Source organism: Oncorhynchus kisutch, linkage group LG12 (assembly GCF_002021735.2).
Source record: "Oncorhynchus kisutch isolate 150728-3 linkage group LG12, Okis_V2, whole genome shotgun sequence".
NCBI classification, from domain to species: domain Eukaryota; kingdom Metazoa; phylum Chordata; class Actinopteri; order Salmoniformes; family Salmonidae; genus Oncorhynchus; species Oncorhynchus kisutch.
In genome coordinates, this window is record NC_034185.2 from 1,638,918 (window position 1) to 1,658,716 (window position 19,799).

Consider the following 19,799-nt stretch of genomic DNA (forward strand, 5'->3'; position numbering starts at 1 on the left):
GGGGGGGTGTTAGTATGTGTGTGGGATGGGTGTTAGTATGTGTGTGTGTGGGGGTGTGTTAGTATGTGTGTTGTGTGGGGGGGGGGGGGGTGTTAGTATGTGTGTTGGGGTGTGTTTAGTGTGTGTGTGTGGGGGGGGGCTGTTAGTATGTGTGTGGGGGGGTGTTAGTATGTGTGTGGGGATGGGTGTTAGTATGTGTGTGGGGGGGGGGTGTTAGTATGTGTGTGGGGGGGGTGTTAGTATGTGTGTGGGGGGGTGTTTAGTATGTGTGTTGGGGATGGGTGTTAGTATGTGTGTGTGTGGGGGTGTGTTAGTATGTGTGTGGGGGGGGGTGTTAGTATGTGTGTGGGGGGGTGTTAGTATGTGTGTGGGGGGGGGGTGTTAGTATGTGTGTGGGGGGGGGGGTGTTAGTATGTGTGTGTGTGGGGGTGTGTTAGTATGTGTGTGGGGGGGGGGTGTTAGTATGTGTGTGGGGGGGTGTTAGTATGTGTGTGTGTGGGGGGGGGGGTGTTAGTATGTGTGTGTGTGGGGGGGGGGTGTTAGTATGTGTGTGTGTGGGGGGGGGGTGTTAGTATGTGTGTGTGTGGGGGGGGGGTGTTAGTATGTGTGTGTGTGGGGGGTGTTAGTATGTGTGTGGGGATGGGTGTTAGTATGTGTGTGTGTGGGGGTGTGTTAGTATGTGTGTGTGTGGGGGGGGGGTGTTAGTATGTGTGTTGGGGTGTGTTAGTGTGTGTGTGTGGGGGGGGGGTGTTAGTATGTGTGTGTGTGGGGGGGGGTGTTAGTATGTGTGTGGGGGGGTGTTAGTATGTGTGTGGGGTGGTGTTAGTGTGTGTGTGGGGATGGGTGCTAGTATGTGTGTGGGGGGGGTGTTAGTATGTGTGTGGGGGGTGTGTTAGTGTGTGTGTGGGGGGGGGGGGTGTTAGTATGTGTGTGTGTGGGGGGGGGGTGTTAGTATGTGTGTGTGTGTGTGTGTGGGGGGGGGTGTGGGGGGGGTGTTAGTATGTGTGTGGGGGTGTGTTAGTATGTGTGTGTGTGGGGGTTACCCGTAGCTCCATCTTGTGCCAGGGTTGTTTCTTAGGGTTGATGCTGTAGATCTGGTTCTGTTTGGTCATCTCTACATACGCCTCATGACCCTGACGGAAGTAGTAAAACCTGGACAACACAACACACTGTTAGGACACCTGGACAACACAACACACTGTTAGGACACCTGGACAACACACTGTTAGGACACCTGGACAACACAACACACTGTTAGGACACCTGGACAACACAACACCACTGTTAGGACACCTGGACAACACACTGTTAGGACACCTGGACAACACACTGTTAGGACACCTGGACAACACACTGTTAGGACACCTGGACAACACACTGTTAGGACACCTGGACAACACAACACACTGTTAGGACACCTGGACAACACAACACACTGTTAGGACACCTGGACAACACAACACACTGTTAGGACACCTGGACAACACACTGTTTAGGACACCAGGACAACACACTGTTAGGACACCTGGACAACACACTGTTAGGACACCTGGACAACACACTGTTAGGACACCTGGACAACACAACACACTGTTAGGACACCTGGACAACACAACACACTGTTAGGACACCTGGACAACACACTGTTAGGACGCCTGGACAACACAACACACTGTTAGGACACCTGGACAACACCACTGTTAGGACACCTGGACAACACACTGTTAGGACACCTGGACAACACACTGTTAGGACACCTGGACAACACACTGTTAGGACACCTGGACAACACACTGTTAGGACACATGGACAACACAACACACTGTTAGGACACCAGGACAACACAACACACTGTTAGGACACCATGACAACACACTGTTAGGACACCAGGACAACACAACACACTGTTAGGACACCATGACAACACACTGTTAGGACACCAGGACAACACACTGTTAGGACACCAGGACAACACAACACACTGTTAGGACACATGGACAACACACTGTTAGGACACCTGGACAACACAACACACTGTTAGGACACCATGACAACACACTGTTAGGACACCAGGACAACACAACACACTGTTAGGACACCATGACAACACACTGTTAGGACACCAGGACAACACACTGTTAGGACACCAGGACAACACAACACACTGTTAGGACACATGGACAACACACTGTTAGGACACCTGGACAACACAACACACTGTTAGGACACCAGGACAACACACTGTTAGGACACCTGGACAACACACTGTTAGGACACCTGGACAACACACTGTTAGGACACCTGGACAACACACTGTTAGGACACCAGGGTGGGTGGGGGGCTCGTTGGCTGGGTGGGGGGCTTGGTGGTTGGCTGGCTGGGGGGCTGGGTGGGGGGCTGGGTGGTTGGCTGGCTGGGGGGCTGGGTGGGGGCTGGGTGGTTGGCTGGCTGGGGGCCTGGGTGGGGGGCTGGGTGGTTGGCTGGCTGGAGGGCTGGGTGGGGGGCTGGGTGGTTGGCTGGCTGGCTGGCTGGCTGGGGGGCTGGGTGGTTGGCTGGCTGGCTGGGGGCTGGGTGGTTGGCTGGCTGGGGGCTGGGTGGGAGGCTGGTTGGCTGGCTGGGTAGGTGTGTGTGTGAGTATGTGTTACCTCATCTCCCATCTGTGGTATATAGGGACATCTCCGAGGGACTGTGTCTGTGATCCAGGCTGACGGAAGCCACTCCTCTAGAGTTAGTCCCTCTTCCTGGAACTCTACCCTCTGAGAGACAGAGAGGGAGAGAGAGAGACAGAGAGACAGAGAGAGACAGAGAGACAGAGAGAGACAGAGAGAGAGAGAGGCAGAGAGAGACACAGAGAGAGAGAGAGAGAGAGAGAGAGAGATACAGAGAGAGACACAGAGACACAGAGAGAGACACAGAGACAGAGAGAGACAGAGAGAGAGAGAGGCAGAGAGAGACACAGAGAGAGAGAGAGAGAGAGAGAGGGAGAGAGGGAGTGAGAAAGAGAGAGAGACAGAGAGAGAGATGGGGAACAAGAGAGGGATGTAACTTGAAAATTTAATGTAATCAGAGATAGTCATTCTGAGACAAATTTAATGTAATCAGAGATAGTCATTCTGAGACAACACACACCTTCCTCCTCTCCTTTGGCGGCTTCTTCTTTGGTAGCGCTCCATCTTTGTCTGCTTTGTCTTTCTTCCTGTCTCTTTTTCCCTCTCTCTTCTTCTCTCCATCCTCCTCAGAGCTGCTGCTCTTCTTTTTCACCTTCACGCTCTTCTTCGGAGGTTCCAGGTTGATCCCTGCATCTGCTGTCCAGTCAGAGTAGTCACTGGAGTAGTCACTATAGCAACAGAGTAAGCATAGTAGTCAGTACGGGGAGGCAGGTAGCCTAGTGATTAGAGCGTTGGGCCAGTAACCGAAAAGGTTGCTAGATTGAATCACTGAGCTGACAAGGTAAAAATCTGTCGTTCTGCCCCTGAACAAGGCAGTTAACCCACTGTTCCTAGGCTGTCATTGTAAATAAGAATTAGTTATTTTTTTACATTTATTTAACCTTTATTTAACCAGGTAGGACCAGTTGAGAACACCTTTATTTAACCAGGTAGGTCAGTTGAGAACACCTTTATTTAACCAGGTAGGTCAGTTGAGAACAACTTTATTTAACAGGGTCAGTTGAGAAACACCTTTATTTACCAGGTAGGTCAGTTGAGAACACCTTTATTTAACCAGGTAGGTCAGTTGAGAACACCTTTATTTAACCAGGTAGGTCAGTTGAGAACACCTTTATTTAACCAGGTAGGCTAGTTGAGAACACCTTTATTTAACCAGGTAGGTCAGTTGAGAACACTTTATTAACCAGGTAGGTCAGTTGAGAACAACTTTATTTAACCAGGTAGGTCAGTTGAGAACACCTTTATTTAACCAGGTAGGTCAGTTGAGAACAACTTTATTTAACCAGGTAGGTCAGTTGAGAACACCTTTATTTAACCAGGTAGGCCAGTTGAGAACACCTTTATTTAACCAGGTAGGCTAGTTGAGAACACCTTTATTTAACCAGGTAGGCTAGTTGAGAACACCTTTATTTAACCAGGTAGGCTAGTTGAGAACAAGTTCTCATTTGCAACTGCGACCTGGCCAAGATAAAGCATAGCAGTGTGAACAGACAACACAGAGTTACACATGGAGTAAACAATTAACAAGTCAATAACACAGTAGAACCAAAGGGGGAGTCTATATACATTGTGTGCAAAAGGCATGAGGAGGTAGGCGAAAAATTTAAATTTTGCAGATTAACACTGGAGTGATAAATGATCAGATGGTCATGTACAGGTAGAGATACTGGTGTGCAAAAGAGCAGAAAAGTAAATAAATAAAAACAGTATGGGGATGAGGTAGGTAAAATTGTGTGGGCTATTTACCGATAGACTATGTACAGCTGCAGCGAACGGTTAGCTGCTCAGATAGCAGATGTTTGAAATTGATGAGGGAGATAAAAGTCTCCAACTTCAGCGATTTTTGCAATTCGTTCCAGTCACAGGCAGCAGAGAACTGGAACGAAAGGCGGCCAAATGAGGTATTGGCTTTAGGGATGATCAGTGAGATACACCGGGTGCTACGGGTGGATGTTGCCATCGTGACCAGTGAACTGAGATAAGGCGGAGCTTTACCTAGCATGGACTTGTAGATGACCTGGAGCCAGTGGGTCTGGCGACGAATATGTTGCGAGGGCCAGCCGACTAGAGCATACAGGTCGCAGTGATGGGTGGTATAAGGTGCTTTAGTAACAAAACAGATGGCACTGTGATAAACTGCATCCAGTTTGCTGAGTAGAGTATTGGAAGCCATTTAGTAGATGACATCGCCGAAGTCGAGGATCGGTAGGATAGTCAGTTTTACTAGGGTAAGTTTGGCGGCGTGAGTGAAGGAGGCTTTGTTGCGAAATAGAAAGCCGACTCTAGATTTGATTTTCGATTGGAGATGTTTGATATGAGTCTGGAAGGAGAGTTTACAGTCTAGCCAGACACCTAGGTACTTATAGATGTCCACATATTCTAGGTCGGAACCATCCAGGGTGGTGATGCTAGTCGGGTGTGCGGGTGCAGGCAGCGAAAGTCTTAACTGACTTGCCGAGTTGAATAAAGATTTTAACAATTATATAACAGATCTAGCATCGGGGTTATTACTATAGCAACAGAGTAATCTGAGTAGTCATTATATCAACAGAGTAATCTGAGTAGTCACTATAGCAACAGAGTAATCTGAGTAGTCACTATATCAACAGAGTAATCTGAGTAGTCACTATAGCAACAGAGTAATCTGAGTAGTCACTATATCAACAGAGTAATCTGAGTAGTCACTATAGCAACAGAGTAATCTGAGTAGTCACTATAGCAACACTGGTTGTCTGAGTAGTCACTATAGCAACACTGGTTGTCTGAGTAGTCACTATATCAACAGAGTAAATTGAGTACGCACTATAGCAACACTGGTAGTTTGCGTAGTCAATATAGCAACACTGGTAGTCTGAGTAGTCACTATATCAACAGAGTAATCTGAGTAGTCACTATATCAACAGAGTAATCTGAGTAATCACTATAGCAACAGAGTAATCTGAGTAGTCACTATAGCAACACTGGTTGTCTGAGTAGTCACTATATCAACAGAGTAATCTGAGTAGTCACTATAGCAACACTGGTAGTCTGAGTAGTCACTATATCAACAGAGTAATCTGAGTAGTCACTATAGAAACAGAGTAATCTGAGTAGTCACTATAGCAACACTGGTAGTCTGAGTAGTCACTATATCAACAGAGTAAATTAAGTACGCACTATAGCTACACTGGTAGTTTGCGTAGTCAATATAACAACACTGGTAGTCTGAGTAGTCATTATATCAACAGAGTAATCTGAGTAGTCACTATATCAACAGAGTAATCTGAGTAGTCATTATATCAACAGAGTAATCTGAGTAGTCATTATATCAACAGAGTAATCTGAGTAGTCACTATATCAACAGAGTAATCTGAGTAGTCACTATATCAACAGAGTAATCTGAGTAGTCATTATATCAACAGAGTAATCTGAGTAGTCACTATATCAACAGAGTAATCTGAGTAGTCATTATATCAACAGAGTAATCTGAGTAGTCATTATATCAACAGAGTAATCTGAGTAGTCACTATATCAACAGAGTAATCTGAGTAGTCATTATATCAACAGAGTAATCTGAGTAGTCACTATATCAACAGAGTAATCTGAGTAGTCACTATATCAACAGAGTAATCTGAGTAGTCACTATAGCAACACTGGTAGTCTGAGTAGTCACTATAGCAACACTAGTAGTCTGAATAGTCACTATAGCAACACTGGTAGTCTGAGTAGTCACTATAGCAACACTGGTAGTGTGAGTAGTCACTATAGCAACACTGGTAGTCTGAGTAGTCACTATATCAACAAAGTAATCAGAGTGACTATATAGCAGTCTGTGTGTGTTGGTTCCTACCTGGAGCTGCTGTGGTCTTCAGGCCAGGGCTCCTTCTCCTCTTCCTCCTTCTCCTCCTCTGAAGAGTTCCCATTCACAGGGTTAGGATGCACATCTACCTCTCCCTGGAGAGAGAGAGACGGGGGAGAAGAGGAGGGAGAGGGAGGAGTGGGGGGCAGAGGAGAAGGGGGAGGAAAGGGAGGAGGGAGATATAGATGGAGAGAAAGAGGTGGAGAGAGACAAGGGGAGTGAAAGAGGGGATTTCACCGTCATAAGCACAACATACAGTAAATGTTTTACAAAGCATGTATAACAGTATGTCATGCTTTATAAAGGGTTGATAAATGAGCCAGACTGTGACATCATCCACCACGTTGAATAATAAATAACCATGAGCTTTATAAAGGGTGACATGTTGGGCTGAATGATGGCATACTCTCTAAAGTCATGTTAGTCACATTACACCTAATCTCCTTCCCAGACACTTCCGCCCACATGTGCGGAAGGCCTGGTGGAAAAACGCATCAAACTTGGCCTTCATTAGTTAGGGTTAGGGTTCAAATCAAATGTTTATGAGATAGATTGTGGAAATGGGTTTAGCCATCATTATGACTTTCTGATTGGGATAAGTAGTGATGATGACAAGTACTTTACTCAGTAAGGTCACTACAATAGAATTCAATATAGTCACGACGTTACACCAAGAAGCACCTTGATGAAAGCCCCCCAACCTACACAAACACCTTGACGAAAGCCCCCCAACCTATAGAAACACCTTGATGAAAGCCCCCCAACCTACAGAAACACCTTGATGAAAGCCCCCCAACCTACAGAAACACCTTGATGAAAGCCCCCCAACCTACAGAAACACCTTGATGAAAGCCCTCCAACCTACAGAAACACCCTGATGACAGCCCCCCAACCTACAGAAACACCTTGATGCAAGCCCTCCAACCTACAGAAACACCTTGATGAAAGCACCCCCAACCTATAGAAACACCTTGATGAAAGCCCCCCAACCTATAGAAACACCTTGATGCAAGCCCTCCAACCTACAGAAACACCTTGATGAAAGCACCCCAACCTATAGAAACAGGTCTCTAACACAACAATATAATGAGTCATGCCACACGGTGCTGGACCCAGTCAGGTCTCTAACAACAATATAATGAGTCATACCACATGGTGCTGGACCCAGTCAGGTCTCTAACAACAATATAATGAGTCATACCACACGGTGCTGGACCCAGTCAGGTCTCTAACAACAATATAATGAGTCATACCACACGGTGCTGGACCCAGTCAGGTCTCTAACAACAATATAATGAGTCATACCACATGGTGCTGGACCCAGTCAGGTCTCTAACAACAATATAATGAGTCATACCACACGGTGCTGGACCCAGTCAGGTCTCTAACACAACAATATAATGAGTCATGCCACATGGTGCTGGACCCAGTCAAGTCTCTAACAACAATATAATGAGTCATACCACACGGTGCTGGACCCAGTCAGGTCTCTAACACAACAATATAATGAGTCATGCCACATGGTGCTGGACCCAGTCAAGTCTCTAACAACAATATAATGAGTCATACCACATGGTGCTGGACCCAGTCAGGTCTCTAACAACAATATAATGAGTCATACCACACGGTGCTGGACCCAGTCAGGTCTCTAACACAACAATATAATGAGTCATGCCACATGGTGCTGGACCCAGTCAGGTCTCTAACACAACAATATAATGAGTCATGCCACATGGTGCTGGACCCAGTCAGGTCTCTAACAACAATATAATGAGTCATACCACATGGTGCTGGACCCAGTCAGGTCTCTAACAACAATATAATGAGTCATACCACACGGTGCTGGACCCAGTCAGGTCTCTAACAACAATATAATGAGTCATACCACACGGTGCTGGACCCAGTCAGGTCTCTAACACAACAATATAATGAGTCATGCCACATGGTGCTGGACCCAGTCAGGTCTCTAACAACAATATAATGAGTCATACCACAAGGTGCTGGACCCAGTCAGGTCTCTAACAACAATATAATGAGTCATACCACACGGTGCTGGACCCAGTCAGGTCTCTAACAACAATATAATGAGTCATACCACATGGTGCTGGACCCAGTCAAGTCTCTAACAACAATATAATGAGTCATACCACACGGTGCTGGACCCAGTCAGGTCTCTAACAACAATATAATGAGTCATACCACATGGTGCTGGACCCAGTCAAGTCTCTAACAACAATATAATGAGTCATACCACACGGTGCTGGACCCAGTCAGGTCTCTAACAACAATATAATGAGTCATACCACATGGTGCTGGACCCAGTCAGGTCTCTAACAACAATATAATGAGTCATACCACATGGTGCTGGACCCAGTCAGGTCTCTAACAACAATATAATGAGTCATACCACACGGTGCTGGACCCAGTCAGGTCTCTAACAACAATATAATGAGTCATACCACATGGTGCTGGACCCAGTCAAGTCTCTAACAACAATATAATGAGTCATACCAAACAGCCTTATTCTAAAATGGATACAATTGTTTTTTCCCCTCATCAATCTACACACAATAGCCCATAATAACATCACAATAGCCCATAATGACATCTCAATAGCCCATAATGACATCTCAATAGCCCATAATGACATCTCAATAGCCCATAATGACATCTCAATAGCCCATAATGACATCTCAATAGCCCATAATGACATCTCAATAGCCCATAATGACATCTCAATAGCCCATAATGACAGAGCAAAACATGTTTTAGAAATTTTAGCAAAAGTATTACAAATGAAAGGAAATATCACCGTAAGTATTCAGACCCTTTAACTCTTTGTGGAAGCACATTAGGCAGTGATTACAGTCGCGAGTCTTCTTGTGCTTTTCTTTCAAAACAAGGACATTTCTGTACATAAATATACTTATCCATTACAATTGATCCATTCAGCAGAAGCTCCCATCTAGAGTGAATCTAGTGCATTAATCTTAAGATAGTCACGTATCACATACAGTGCATTTGGAAACTATTCAGACCCCTTGAATTGTTCCACATTACAACCTTATTCTAAAATGTATGAATTCATTTTTTTCGCTCATCAATCTACACACAATAAGCCATACTTTTCTGCACATTTATATTTGTAAAATCACATTTACATAAGTATTCAGACCTTTTACTCTGTACTTTGATGAAGCACATTTGGCAGTGATTACAGCCTCAATAACATTTGGGTCTGACGCTACAAGCTTGGCACACCTGTATTTGGGGATTTTCTCCCATTCTTCTCTGCAAATCCTCTCAAGCTCTGTCAGGTTGGATGGGGAGTGTTGCTGCACAGCTATTTTCAGGTCTCTCAAGATATGTTCAATTGGGTTTAAGTCTGGGCTCTGTCTGGGCCACTCAATGACATTCAGATTTGTCCTGAAGCCACTCCTGCATTGTCTTGGCTGTGTGCTTTGGGTCGTTGTCCTGTATGAAGGTGAACCTTCGCCTCAGTCTGAGGTCCTGAACGCTCTAGAGCAGGTTTTCATCAAGGATCACATTCTACTTTGCTCCGTTCATCTTTCCCTCGATCCTGACTAGTCTCCCAGTCCCTGCCGCTGAAAAACATCCCCACAGCATGTTGCTGCCACCACCATGCTTCACCATAGGGATGGTGCCAGGTTTCCTCCAGATGTGACGCTTGGCATTCAGGCCAAAGAGTTCAATCTTGGTTTCATCAGACCAGAGAATCTTGTTTCTCATGGTCTGAGAGTCCTTTAGGTGCCTTTTGGTAAACTCCAAGTGGTCTGTCATGTGCCTTTTACTGAGGAGTGGCTTCTGTCTGGCCACTCTACCATAAAGGCCTGATTGGTGGAGTGCTGCAGAGATGGTTGTCCTTCTGGAAGGTTCTCCCATCTCCACAGAGGAACTCTGGTGCTCTGTCTGAATGACCATTGGGTTCTTGGTCACCTCCCTGACCAAAGGTTCTTCTCCCACGATTGCTCAGTTTGGCCGGGCCGCCAGCCCTAGGAAGAGTCTTGCTGGTTCCAAACTTCTTCCATTTAAGAATTATGGAGGCCACTGTGTTCTTGGGGACCTTCAATGCAGCAGACATGTTTGGTACCCTTCCCCAGATCTGTGCCTCGACACAATCCTGTCTCGGAGCTCTACGGACAATTCCTTCAAACTCATGGCTTGGTTTTTGCTCTGACATTCACTGTCAACTGTGGGACCTTCTATAGACAGGTGTGTCCAATCGATTTGGGGAAAACCTGAAAAAAAACTGGGAAAAACCCCTGGAGAAAATGGAATTTGGGGGGAAAAAGTAAGTAGGGAAAAGGACTAAACAGATTGAAATGGACTGAACAGATTGAAAAGGACTGAACAGATTGAAATGGACTAAACAGATTGAAAAGGACTGAACAGATTGAAATGGACTAAACAGATTGAAATGGACTGAACAGATTGAAATGGACTGAACAGATTGAAATGGACTAAACAGATTGAAATGGACTGAACAGATTGAAAAGGACTGAACAGATTGAAATGGACTAAACAGATTGAAATGGACTAAACAGATTGAAATGGACTAAACAGATTGAAATGGACTAAACAGATTGAAATGGACTGAACAGATTGAAAAGGACTGAACAGATTGAAATGGATTGAACAGATTGAAAAGGACTGAACAGATTGAAAAGGACTGAACAGATTGAAAAGGACTGAACAGATTGAAAAAGGGGTGACTAAAGTGTTGTCATCCTGCAGCACAGCATTGTGGGGGAAGTTGAAGTAAGGTCCATTATTGTCTATGCACCCAAGAGGGAAAGAAGCTGGGCCATCCTAGAAATGTTTTAGAGTCATATAATACAGATACTTTTATCCAAAGCGAATGCATTTATATGTGAATGCATTTTTTCCCGGGAATCGAGCCTCTAGGTTCACAACAACAGACCTCTAGGTTCACAACAACAGACCTCTAGGTTCACAACAACAGACCTCTAGGTTCACAACAACAGACCTCTAGGTTCACAACAACAGACCTCTAGGTTCACAACAACAGACCTCTAGGTTCACAACAACAGACCTCTAGGTTCACAACAACAGACCTCTAGGTTCACAACAACAGACCTCTAGGTTCACAACAACAGACCTCTAGGTTCACAACAGACCTCTAGGTTTACAACAACAGACCTCTAGGTTCACAAAGACAGGCCGTACAAATACCACAGACCTCTAGGTTCACAACAACAGACCTCTAGGTTCACAACAACAGACCTCTAGGTTCACAACAACAGACCTCTAGGTTCACAACAACAGACCTCTAGGTTCACAACAACAGGCCATACCTCTGAGATGCTGTTGTTGTCGTCATCATCAGCAATCTCAGCGCTGTGCCGACTCGTCTCCTCCACAGCCGCACGCGTCTGGTAGCCATGGTTACCATGACTTCTCCTCCCCTCCTCCACCCCTACACAGTCTGGAGAGGATACCTGACAAAAGACAAAGAGAAAATAGGAACTTTATGTATCTTGCTTGAGAGGTATGACTGATACCTTGCTCTCTCTGTGAAGGTGGACAGTGAGTAATACCTTGCTCTCTCTGTGAAGGTGGACAGTGAGTAATACCTTGCTCTCTCTGTGAAGGTGGACAGTGAGTAATACCTTGCTCTCTCTGTGAAGGTGGACAGTGAGTAATACCTTGCTCTCTCTGTGTAGGTGGACAGTGAGTAATACCTTGCTCTCTCTGTGTAGGTGGACAGTGAGTAATACCTTGCTCTCTCTGTGAAGGTGGACAGTGAGTAATACCTTGCTCTCTGTGTGTAGGTGGACAGTGAGTAATACCTTGCTCTCTCTGTGTAGGTGGACAGTGAGTAATACCTTGCTCTCTCTGTGTAGGTGGACAGTGTGTAATACCTTGCTCTCTCTGTGAAGGTAGACAGTGAGTAATACCTTGCTCTCTCTGTGTAGGTGGGCAGTGTGTCTCCTCCCCTCTGATCTGTAGACACTGATCTCCTCCTCTCCTTTAGCCTCCCTCCAGTTTAGCTGTTTCCTACACACACACACACACACACACACACACACACACACATACGCACTTTTGAGGACCAGGTCTAGGTGTGTTTTTGATTTGATTTGACTATCATTATTTGACACTCCTTTTTCTCCCCAATCCAACTGGTCGTTACAGTCTCATCGCTGCAACTCCCGTACGGACTCAGGAGAGGCGAAGGTCGAGAGCCGTGTGTCCTCCGAAACACGACCCAACCAAGTGAACCTGCTTCTTGAGACAACGGCCACTTAACCCGGAGAGCCAGCCGCACCAATGTGTGGGAGGAAACACCGTACACCTGGCGACCGTGTTAGCGTCCACTGCGCCCGGCCATCACTAGTGCGCGATGGGACAAGAACATCCCTGCCAGCCAAACCCTCCCCTAACCCGGACGACGCTGCGCCGCCCCATGGGTCTCCCGTTCACAGCCGGCTGCGACAGAGCCTGGAATCAAACCCAGAATCTCTAGGTGCACAGCTAGCACTGCGATGTAGTGCCTTAGACCACTGTGTCACTCGTCCCCCAGCTCAGGGACCAGTAGCCTCCTGCTCCATGCTACCAGGTCTGTGTTGTGTTTGTTACCTGAGCTCAGCGTCCCCCAGCTCAGGGACCAGTACCCTCCTACTCCATGCTACCAGGTCTGTGTTGTGTTTGTTACCTGAGCTCAGCGTCCCCCAGCTCAGGGACCAGTAGCCTCCTACTCCATGCTACCAGGTCTGTGTTGTGTTTGTTACCTGAGCTCAGCGTCCCCCAGCTCAGGGACCAGTACCCTCCTACTCCATGCTACCAGGTCTGTATTGTGTTTGTTACCTGAGCTTGGCGTCCCCCAGTACCCTCCTACTCCATGCTACCAGGTCTGTGTTGTGTTTGTTACCTGAGCTCAGCGTCCCCCAGCTCAGCGTCCCCCAGTACCCTCCTACTCCATGCTACCAGGTCTGTATTGTGTTTGTTACCTGAGCTCAGCGTCCCCCAGCTCAGGGACCAGTAGCCTCCTGCTCCATGCTACCAGGTCTGTGTTGTGTTTGTTACCTGAGCTCAGCGTCCCCCAGCTCAGCGTCCCCCAGTACCCTCCTACTCCATGCTACCAGGTCTGTGTTGTGTTTGTTACCTGAGCTCAGCGTCCCCCAGCTCAGCGTCCCCCAGTACCCTCCTACTCCATGCTACCAGGTCTGTATTGTGTTTGTTACCTGAGCTCAGCGTCCCCCAGCTCAGGGACCAGTACCCTCCTACTCCATGCTACCAGGTCTGTATTGTGTTTGTTACCTGAGCTCAGCGTCCCCCAGCTCAGGGACCAGTACCCTCCTACTCCATGCTACCAGGTCTGTATTGTGTTTGTTACCTGAGCTCAGCGTCCCCCAGCTCAGGGACCAGTACCCTCCTACTCCATGCTACCAGGTCTGTATTGTGTTTGTTACCTGAGCTCAGCGTCCCCCAGCTCAGGGACCAGTACCCTCCTACTCCATGCTACCAGGTCTGTATTGTGTTTGTTACCTGAGCTCAGCGTCCCCCAGCTCAGGGACCAGTACTCTCCTACTCCATGCTACCAGGTCTGTATTGTGTTTGTTACCTGAGCTCAGCGTCCCCCAGCTCAGGGACCAGTACCCTCCTGCTCCATGCTACCAGGTCTGTCTCTGTGGCCATCTGGCTCCGGGGGGCATTGCTGTGCATCTGTCTCACACCCTCGATCTGACCACTGCGACGCAGACCCACGTTGGGGGGGGAGTGAACCTCTGGGGGGGGGAGGTATCCAATTTTAGTCCTGTGTAGAAGCAACTGGGTGTAAATTCTTGACTAAAATAATGAACTGTCTCGGATAGCCCTGGTGTGTTTACCTCTGTTGTGTGTGTCGGTAGACAGTCTCTGGTCCTGCTCCTGTTGAAGTCTGTGAATCATGTTGTCTAGAGGAGAGGCTCCTTCAACAGCCTGTTCACTGACCACCTGGTTCAGGCCTGAAACAGAGAGAGAGAGACAGAGAGGGAGAGACACAGAGAGAGAGAGAGAGAGAGAGAGAGAGAGAGAGACAGAGAGAGACAGAGAGAGACAGAGAGAAAGACAGAGAGGGAGAGACACAGAGAGAGAGAGAGAGAGACACACAGAGAAAGAGACAGAGAGAGACAGAGAGAAAGACAGAGAGGGAGAGACACAGAGAGAGAGAGAGAGAGAGACACACAGAGAGAGAGAGAGAGAGAGAGAGAGAGAGAGAGAGAGAGAGAGAGAGAGAGAGAGAGAGAAAGAGACACAGAGAGAGAGAGAGAAAAAGAGAGAGAGAAAAAGAGAGAGAGAAAAAGAGACACAGAGAGAGAGAGAGAGAGAGAGAGAGAGAGAGAGAGAGAGAGAGAGAGAGAGAGAGAGAAAAAGAGACAGAGAGAGAGAGAGAGAGAGAGAGAAACAGAGACACAGAGGGACATGTTTAATATATACTGTGGGGTCCCATAATTATTGATAAAATAAACATTCAAATACTGAGCAATATTGCTCCAAAACATGTGGAAATTATATTATACTAATGCAAATGCATTATAAAGAGATTTTGTATAACAAGTATTCAAAATGATTGACACCTGTTTTCAATACCTTTCAATACCTCACCTTGAGGATAACGACGCTGAGCCTTTTTATAAAATGTTTTATGAGTTGGAGAACCCATTGGGAGGGATCTTAGACCATTCCTCTATACAGACTCCTTCCAGATCCTTGATATCCTTTGTCTGTGCTTATGGGCTGACCTTTTCATTTCAAATCACAGGTTTTCAACGGGTTTCAAGTCCGGAGACTCAAATCAAATCACATTTTATTAAATGGAACACTAGTCACTTTAATAATGTTTATACATGCCTTATCTCATATGAATATACTGTATACTGTATCCTACACTATCTATTCTTTACCATGTTCTTTAGCACCTTGTGTGTACTAGGTTTTGTTGTGGAATCAGTTAGACGTTACATCGCTACACTCGCAATAACATCTGCTAACCATGTGACCAATAACATCTGCTAAACATGTGACCAATAACATCTGCTAACCATGTGACCAATAACATCTGCTAACCATGTGACCAATAACATCTGCTAACCATGTGACCAATAACATCTGCTAACCATGTGACCAATAACATCTGCTAACCATGTGACCAATACCATCTACTAACCATGTGGCCAATAACAGCTGCTAACCATGTGTATGTGACCAATACCATCTGCTAACCATGTGACCAATAACATCTGCTAACCATGTGTATGTGACCAATAACATCTGCTAACCATGTGACCAATACCATCTGCTAACCATGTGACCATTAACATCTGCTAACCACGTGTATGTGACCAATAACATCTGCTAACCATGTGACCAATAACATCTGCTAACCATGTGACCATTAACATCTGCTAACCATGTGTATGTGACCAATAACATCTGCTAACCATGTGACCAATAACATCTGCTAACCACGTGTATGTAACCAATAACATCTGCTAACCATGTGACCAATAACATCTGCTAACCATGTGACCATTAACATCTGCTAACCATGTGTATGTGACCAATAACATCTGCTAACCATGTGACCAATAACATCTACTAACCATGTGTATGTGACCAATAACCATCTGCTAACCATGTGACCAATAACATCTGCTAACCATGTGTATGTGACCAATAACATCTGCTAACCATGTGGCCAATAACCATCTGCTAACCATGTGACCAATAACATCTGCTAACCATGTGACCAATACCATCTGCTAACCATGTGACCAATAACCATCTGCTAACCACGTGTATGTGACCAATAACATCTGATAACCATGTGTATGTGACCAATAACATCTGCTAATCATGTGTATGTGACCAATAACCATCTGCTAACCATGTGACCAATAACATCTGCTAACCATGTGTATGTGACCAATAACTATCTGCTAACCATGTGTATGTGACCAATAACATCTGCTAACCATGTGTATGTGACCATTAACATCTGCTAACCATGTGTATGTGACCATTAACATCTGCTAACCATGTGACCAATAACATCTGCTAACCATGTGTATGTGACCAATAACATCTGCTAACCATGTGTATGTGGCCAATAACATCTGCTAACCATGTGTATGTGACCAATACCATCTGTTAACCATGTGACCAATAACATCTGCTAACCATGTGACCAATAACATCTGCTAACCATGTGACCAATAACATCTGCTAACCATGTGACCAATAACATCTGCTAACCATGTGACCAATAACATCTGCTGTATCTCACTGGTCATCACCAAAGCCAACACCTCATTTGGCCGCCTTTCGTTCCAGTTCTCTGCTGCCTGTGACTGGAACGAATTGCAAAAATCGCTGAAGTTGGAGACTTTTATCTCCCTCACCAACTTCAAACATCTGCTATCTGAGCAGCTAACCGTTCGCTGCAGCTGTATATAGTCTATCGGTAAATAGCCCACACAATTTTACCTGTCTCATCCCCATACTGTTTTTATTTATTTACTTTTCTGCTCTTTTGCACACCAATATCTCTACCTGTACATGACCATCTGATCATTTATCACTCCAGTGTTATTAATCTGCAAAATTGTAATTATTTGCCTACCTCCTCATGCCTTTTGCACACAATGTATATAGACTCCCCTTTGTTTTCTACTGTGTTATTGACTTGTTAATTGTTTACTCCATGTGTAACTCTGTGTTGTCTGTTCACACTGCTATGCTTTATCTTGGCCAGGTTGCAGTTGCAAATGAGAACTTGTTCTCAACTAGCCTACCTGGTTAAATAAAGGTGTTCTCAACTAGCCTACCTGGTTAAATAAAGGTGTTCTCAACTAGCCTACCTGGTTAAATAAAGGTGTTCTCAACTAGCCTACCTGGTTAAATAAAGGTGTTCTCAACTAGCCTACCTGGTTAAATAAAGGTGTTCTCAACTAGCCTACCTGGTTAAATAAAGGTGTTCTCAACTAGCCTACCTGGTTAAATAAAGGTGTTCTCAACTAGCCTACCTGGTTAAATAAAGGTGTTCTCAACTAGCCTACCTGGTTAAATAAAGGTGTTCTCAACTAGCCTACCTGGTTAAATAAAGGTGTTCTCAACTAGCCTACCTGGTTAAATAAAGGTGTTCTCAACTAGCCTACCTGGTTAAATAAAGGTGTTCTCAACTAGCCTACCTGGTTAAATAAAGGTGTTCTCAACTGGCCTACCTGGTTAAATAAAGGTGTTCTCAACTAGCCTACCTGGTTAAATAAAGGTGTTCTCAACTGGCCTACCTGGTTAAATAAAGGTGTTCTCAACAAAGCCTACCTGGTTAAATAAAGGTGTTCTCAACTAGCCACCTGGTTAAATAAAGGTGTTCTCAACTAGCCTACCTGGTTAAATAAAGGTGTTCTCAACTAGCCTACCTGGTTAAATAAAGGTGTTCTCAACTAGCCTACCTGGTTAAATAAAGGTGTTCTCAACTAGCCTCCCTGGTTAAATAAAGGTGTTCTCAACTAGCCTACCTGGTTAAATAAAGGTGTTCTCAACTAGCCTACCTGGTTAAATAAAGGTGTTCTCAACTAGCCTACCTGGTTAAATAAAGGTGTTCTCAACTAGCCTACCTGGTTAAATAAAGGTGTTCTCAACTAGCCTACCTGGTTAAATAAAGGTGTTCTCAACTAGCCTACCTGGTTAAATAAAGGTGTTCTCAACTAGCCTACCTGGTTAAATAAAGGTGTTCTCAACTAGCCTACCTGGTTAAATAAAGGTGTTCTCAACTAGCCTACCTGGTTAAATAAAGGTGTTCTCAACTAGCCTACCTGGTTAAATAAAGGTGTTCTCAACTAGCCTACCTGGTTAAATAAAGGTGTTCTCAACTAGCCTACCTGGTTAAATAAAGGTGTTCTCAACTAGCCTACCTGGTTAAATAAAGGTGTTCTCAACTAGCCTACCTGGTTAAATAAAGGTGTTCTCAACTAGCCTACCTGGTTAAATAAAGGTGTTCTCAACTACCCTACCTGGTTAAATAAAGGTGTTCTCAACTAGCCTACCTGGTTAAATAAAGGTGAAATAAAAAAAATATAAAAAAATAACCATGTGACCAATAAACATCTGTTAACCATGTGACCAATAAACATCTGTTAACCATGTGACCAATAAACATCTGTTAACCATGTGACCAATAAACATCTGTTAACCATGTGACCAATAAACATCTGTTAACCATGTGACCAGTACCACTCTTCATATGTTCAAGCATAATGGTGGCTGCATCATGTTATGGGTATGCCGGCAAGGACTAGGGAGATTCTTACGATAAAAATAAACAGAATAGAGCTGAGCACAGGCAAAATCCTAGAGGAAAACCTGGTTCAGTCTGCTTTCCACCAGACACTGGGAGACAAATTCACCTTTCAGCAGGACAATAAGCTAAAACACAAGGCCAAATATACACTGGGAGATGAATTCACCTTTCAGCAGGACAATAAGCTAAAACACAAGGCCAAATATACACTGGGAGATTCATTCACCTTTCAGCAGGACAATAAGCTAAAACACAAGGCCAAATATACACTGGGAGATTAATTCACCTTTCAGCAGGACAATAAGCTAAAACACAAGGCCAAATATACACTGGGAGATGAATTCACCTTTCATCAGGACAATAAGCTAAAACACAAGGCCACATATACACTGGGAGATTAATTCACCTTTCAGCAGGACAATAAGCTAAAACACAAGGCCAAATATACACTGGGAGATGAATGCACCTTTCATCAGGACAATAAGCTAAAACACAAGGCCAAATATAGACTGGGAGATGAATGCACCTTTCATCAGGACAATAAGCTAAAACACAAGGCCAAATATACACTGGGAGATTAATTCACCTTTCAGCAGGACAATAAGCTAAAACACAAGGCCAAATATACACTGGGAGATGAATTCACCTTTCATCAGGACAATAAGCTAAAACACAAGGCCACATATACACTGGGAGATCAATTCACCTTTCAGCAGGACAATAAGCTAAAACACAAGGCCAAATATACACTGGGAGATTAATTCACCTTTCAGCAGGACTATAAGCTAAAACACAAGGCCAAATATACACTGGGAGATTAATTCACCTTTCATCAGGACAATAAGCTAAAACACAAGGCCAAATATACACTGGAGTTGCTTACCAAGAAAACATGGAAAAAGTCAAGGGGTGTGAATACTTTCTGAAGATACTGTATACAAGGAGTACCAAGTCAATGTGCAGGGGT

General features: G+C 45.1%; 1 protein-coding gene across 3 annotated transcripts in view; it reads right to left on the reverse strand.

Moving 5' to 3' along the window:
* phip (PHIP subunit of CUL4-Ring ligase complex) overlaps positions 1–19,799 on the reverse strand; it is a 135,513-nt gene that overhangs the window by 41,370 nt on the left and 74,344 nt on the right. For all 3 annotated transcript variants that reach the window (XM_031836720.1, XM_031836719.1, XM_031836722.1), the window contains 8 exons: positions 14,379–14,495; positions 14,114–14,276; positions 12,447–12,546; positions 11,844–11,987; positions 6,499–6,602; positions 3,130–3,337; positions 2,645–2,756; positions 1,044–1,150 (listed from right to left, as the gene is read on the reverse strand). In XM_031836720.1, coding sequence (XP_031692580.1) covers positions 1,044–1,150; positions 2,645–2,756; positions 3,130–3,337; positions 6,499–6,602; positions 11,844–11,987; positions 12,447–12,546; positions 14,114–14,276; positions 14,379–14,495 — 1,055 coding nt within the window. The remainder of the gene's footprint in view (positions 1–1,043; positions 1,151–2,644; positions 2,757–3,129; positions 3,338–6,498; positions 6,603–11,843; positions 11,988–12,446; positions 12,547–14,113; positions 14,277–14,378; positions 14,496–19,799) is intronic.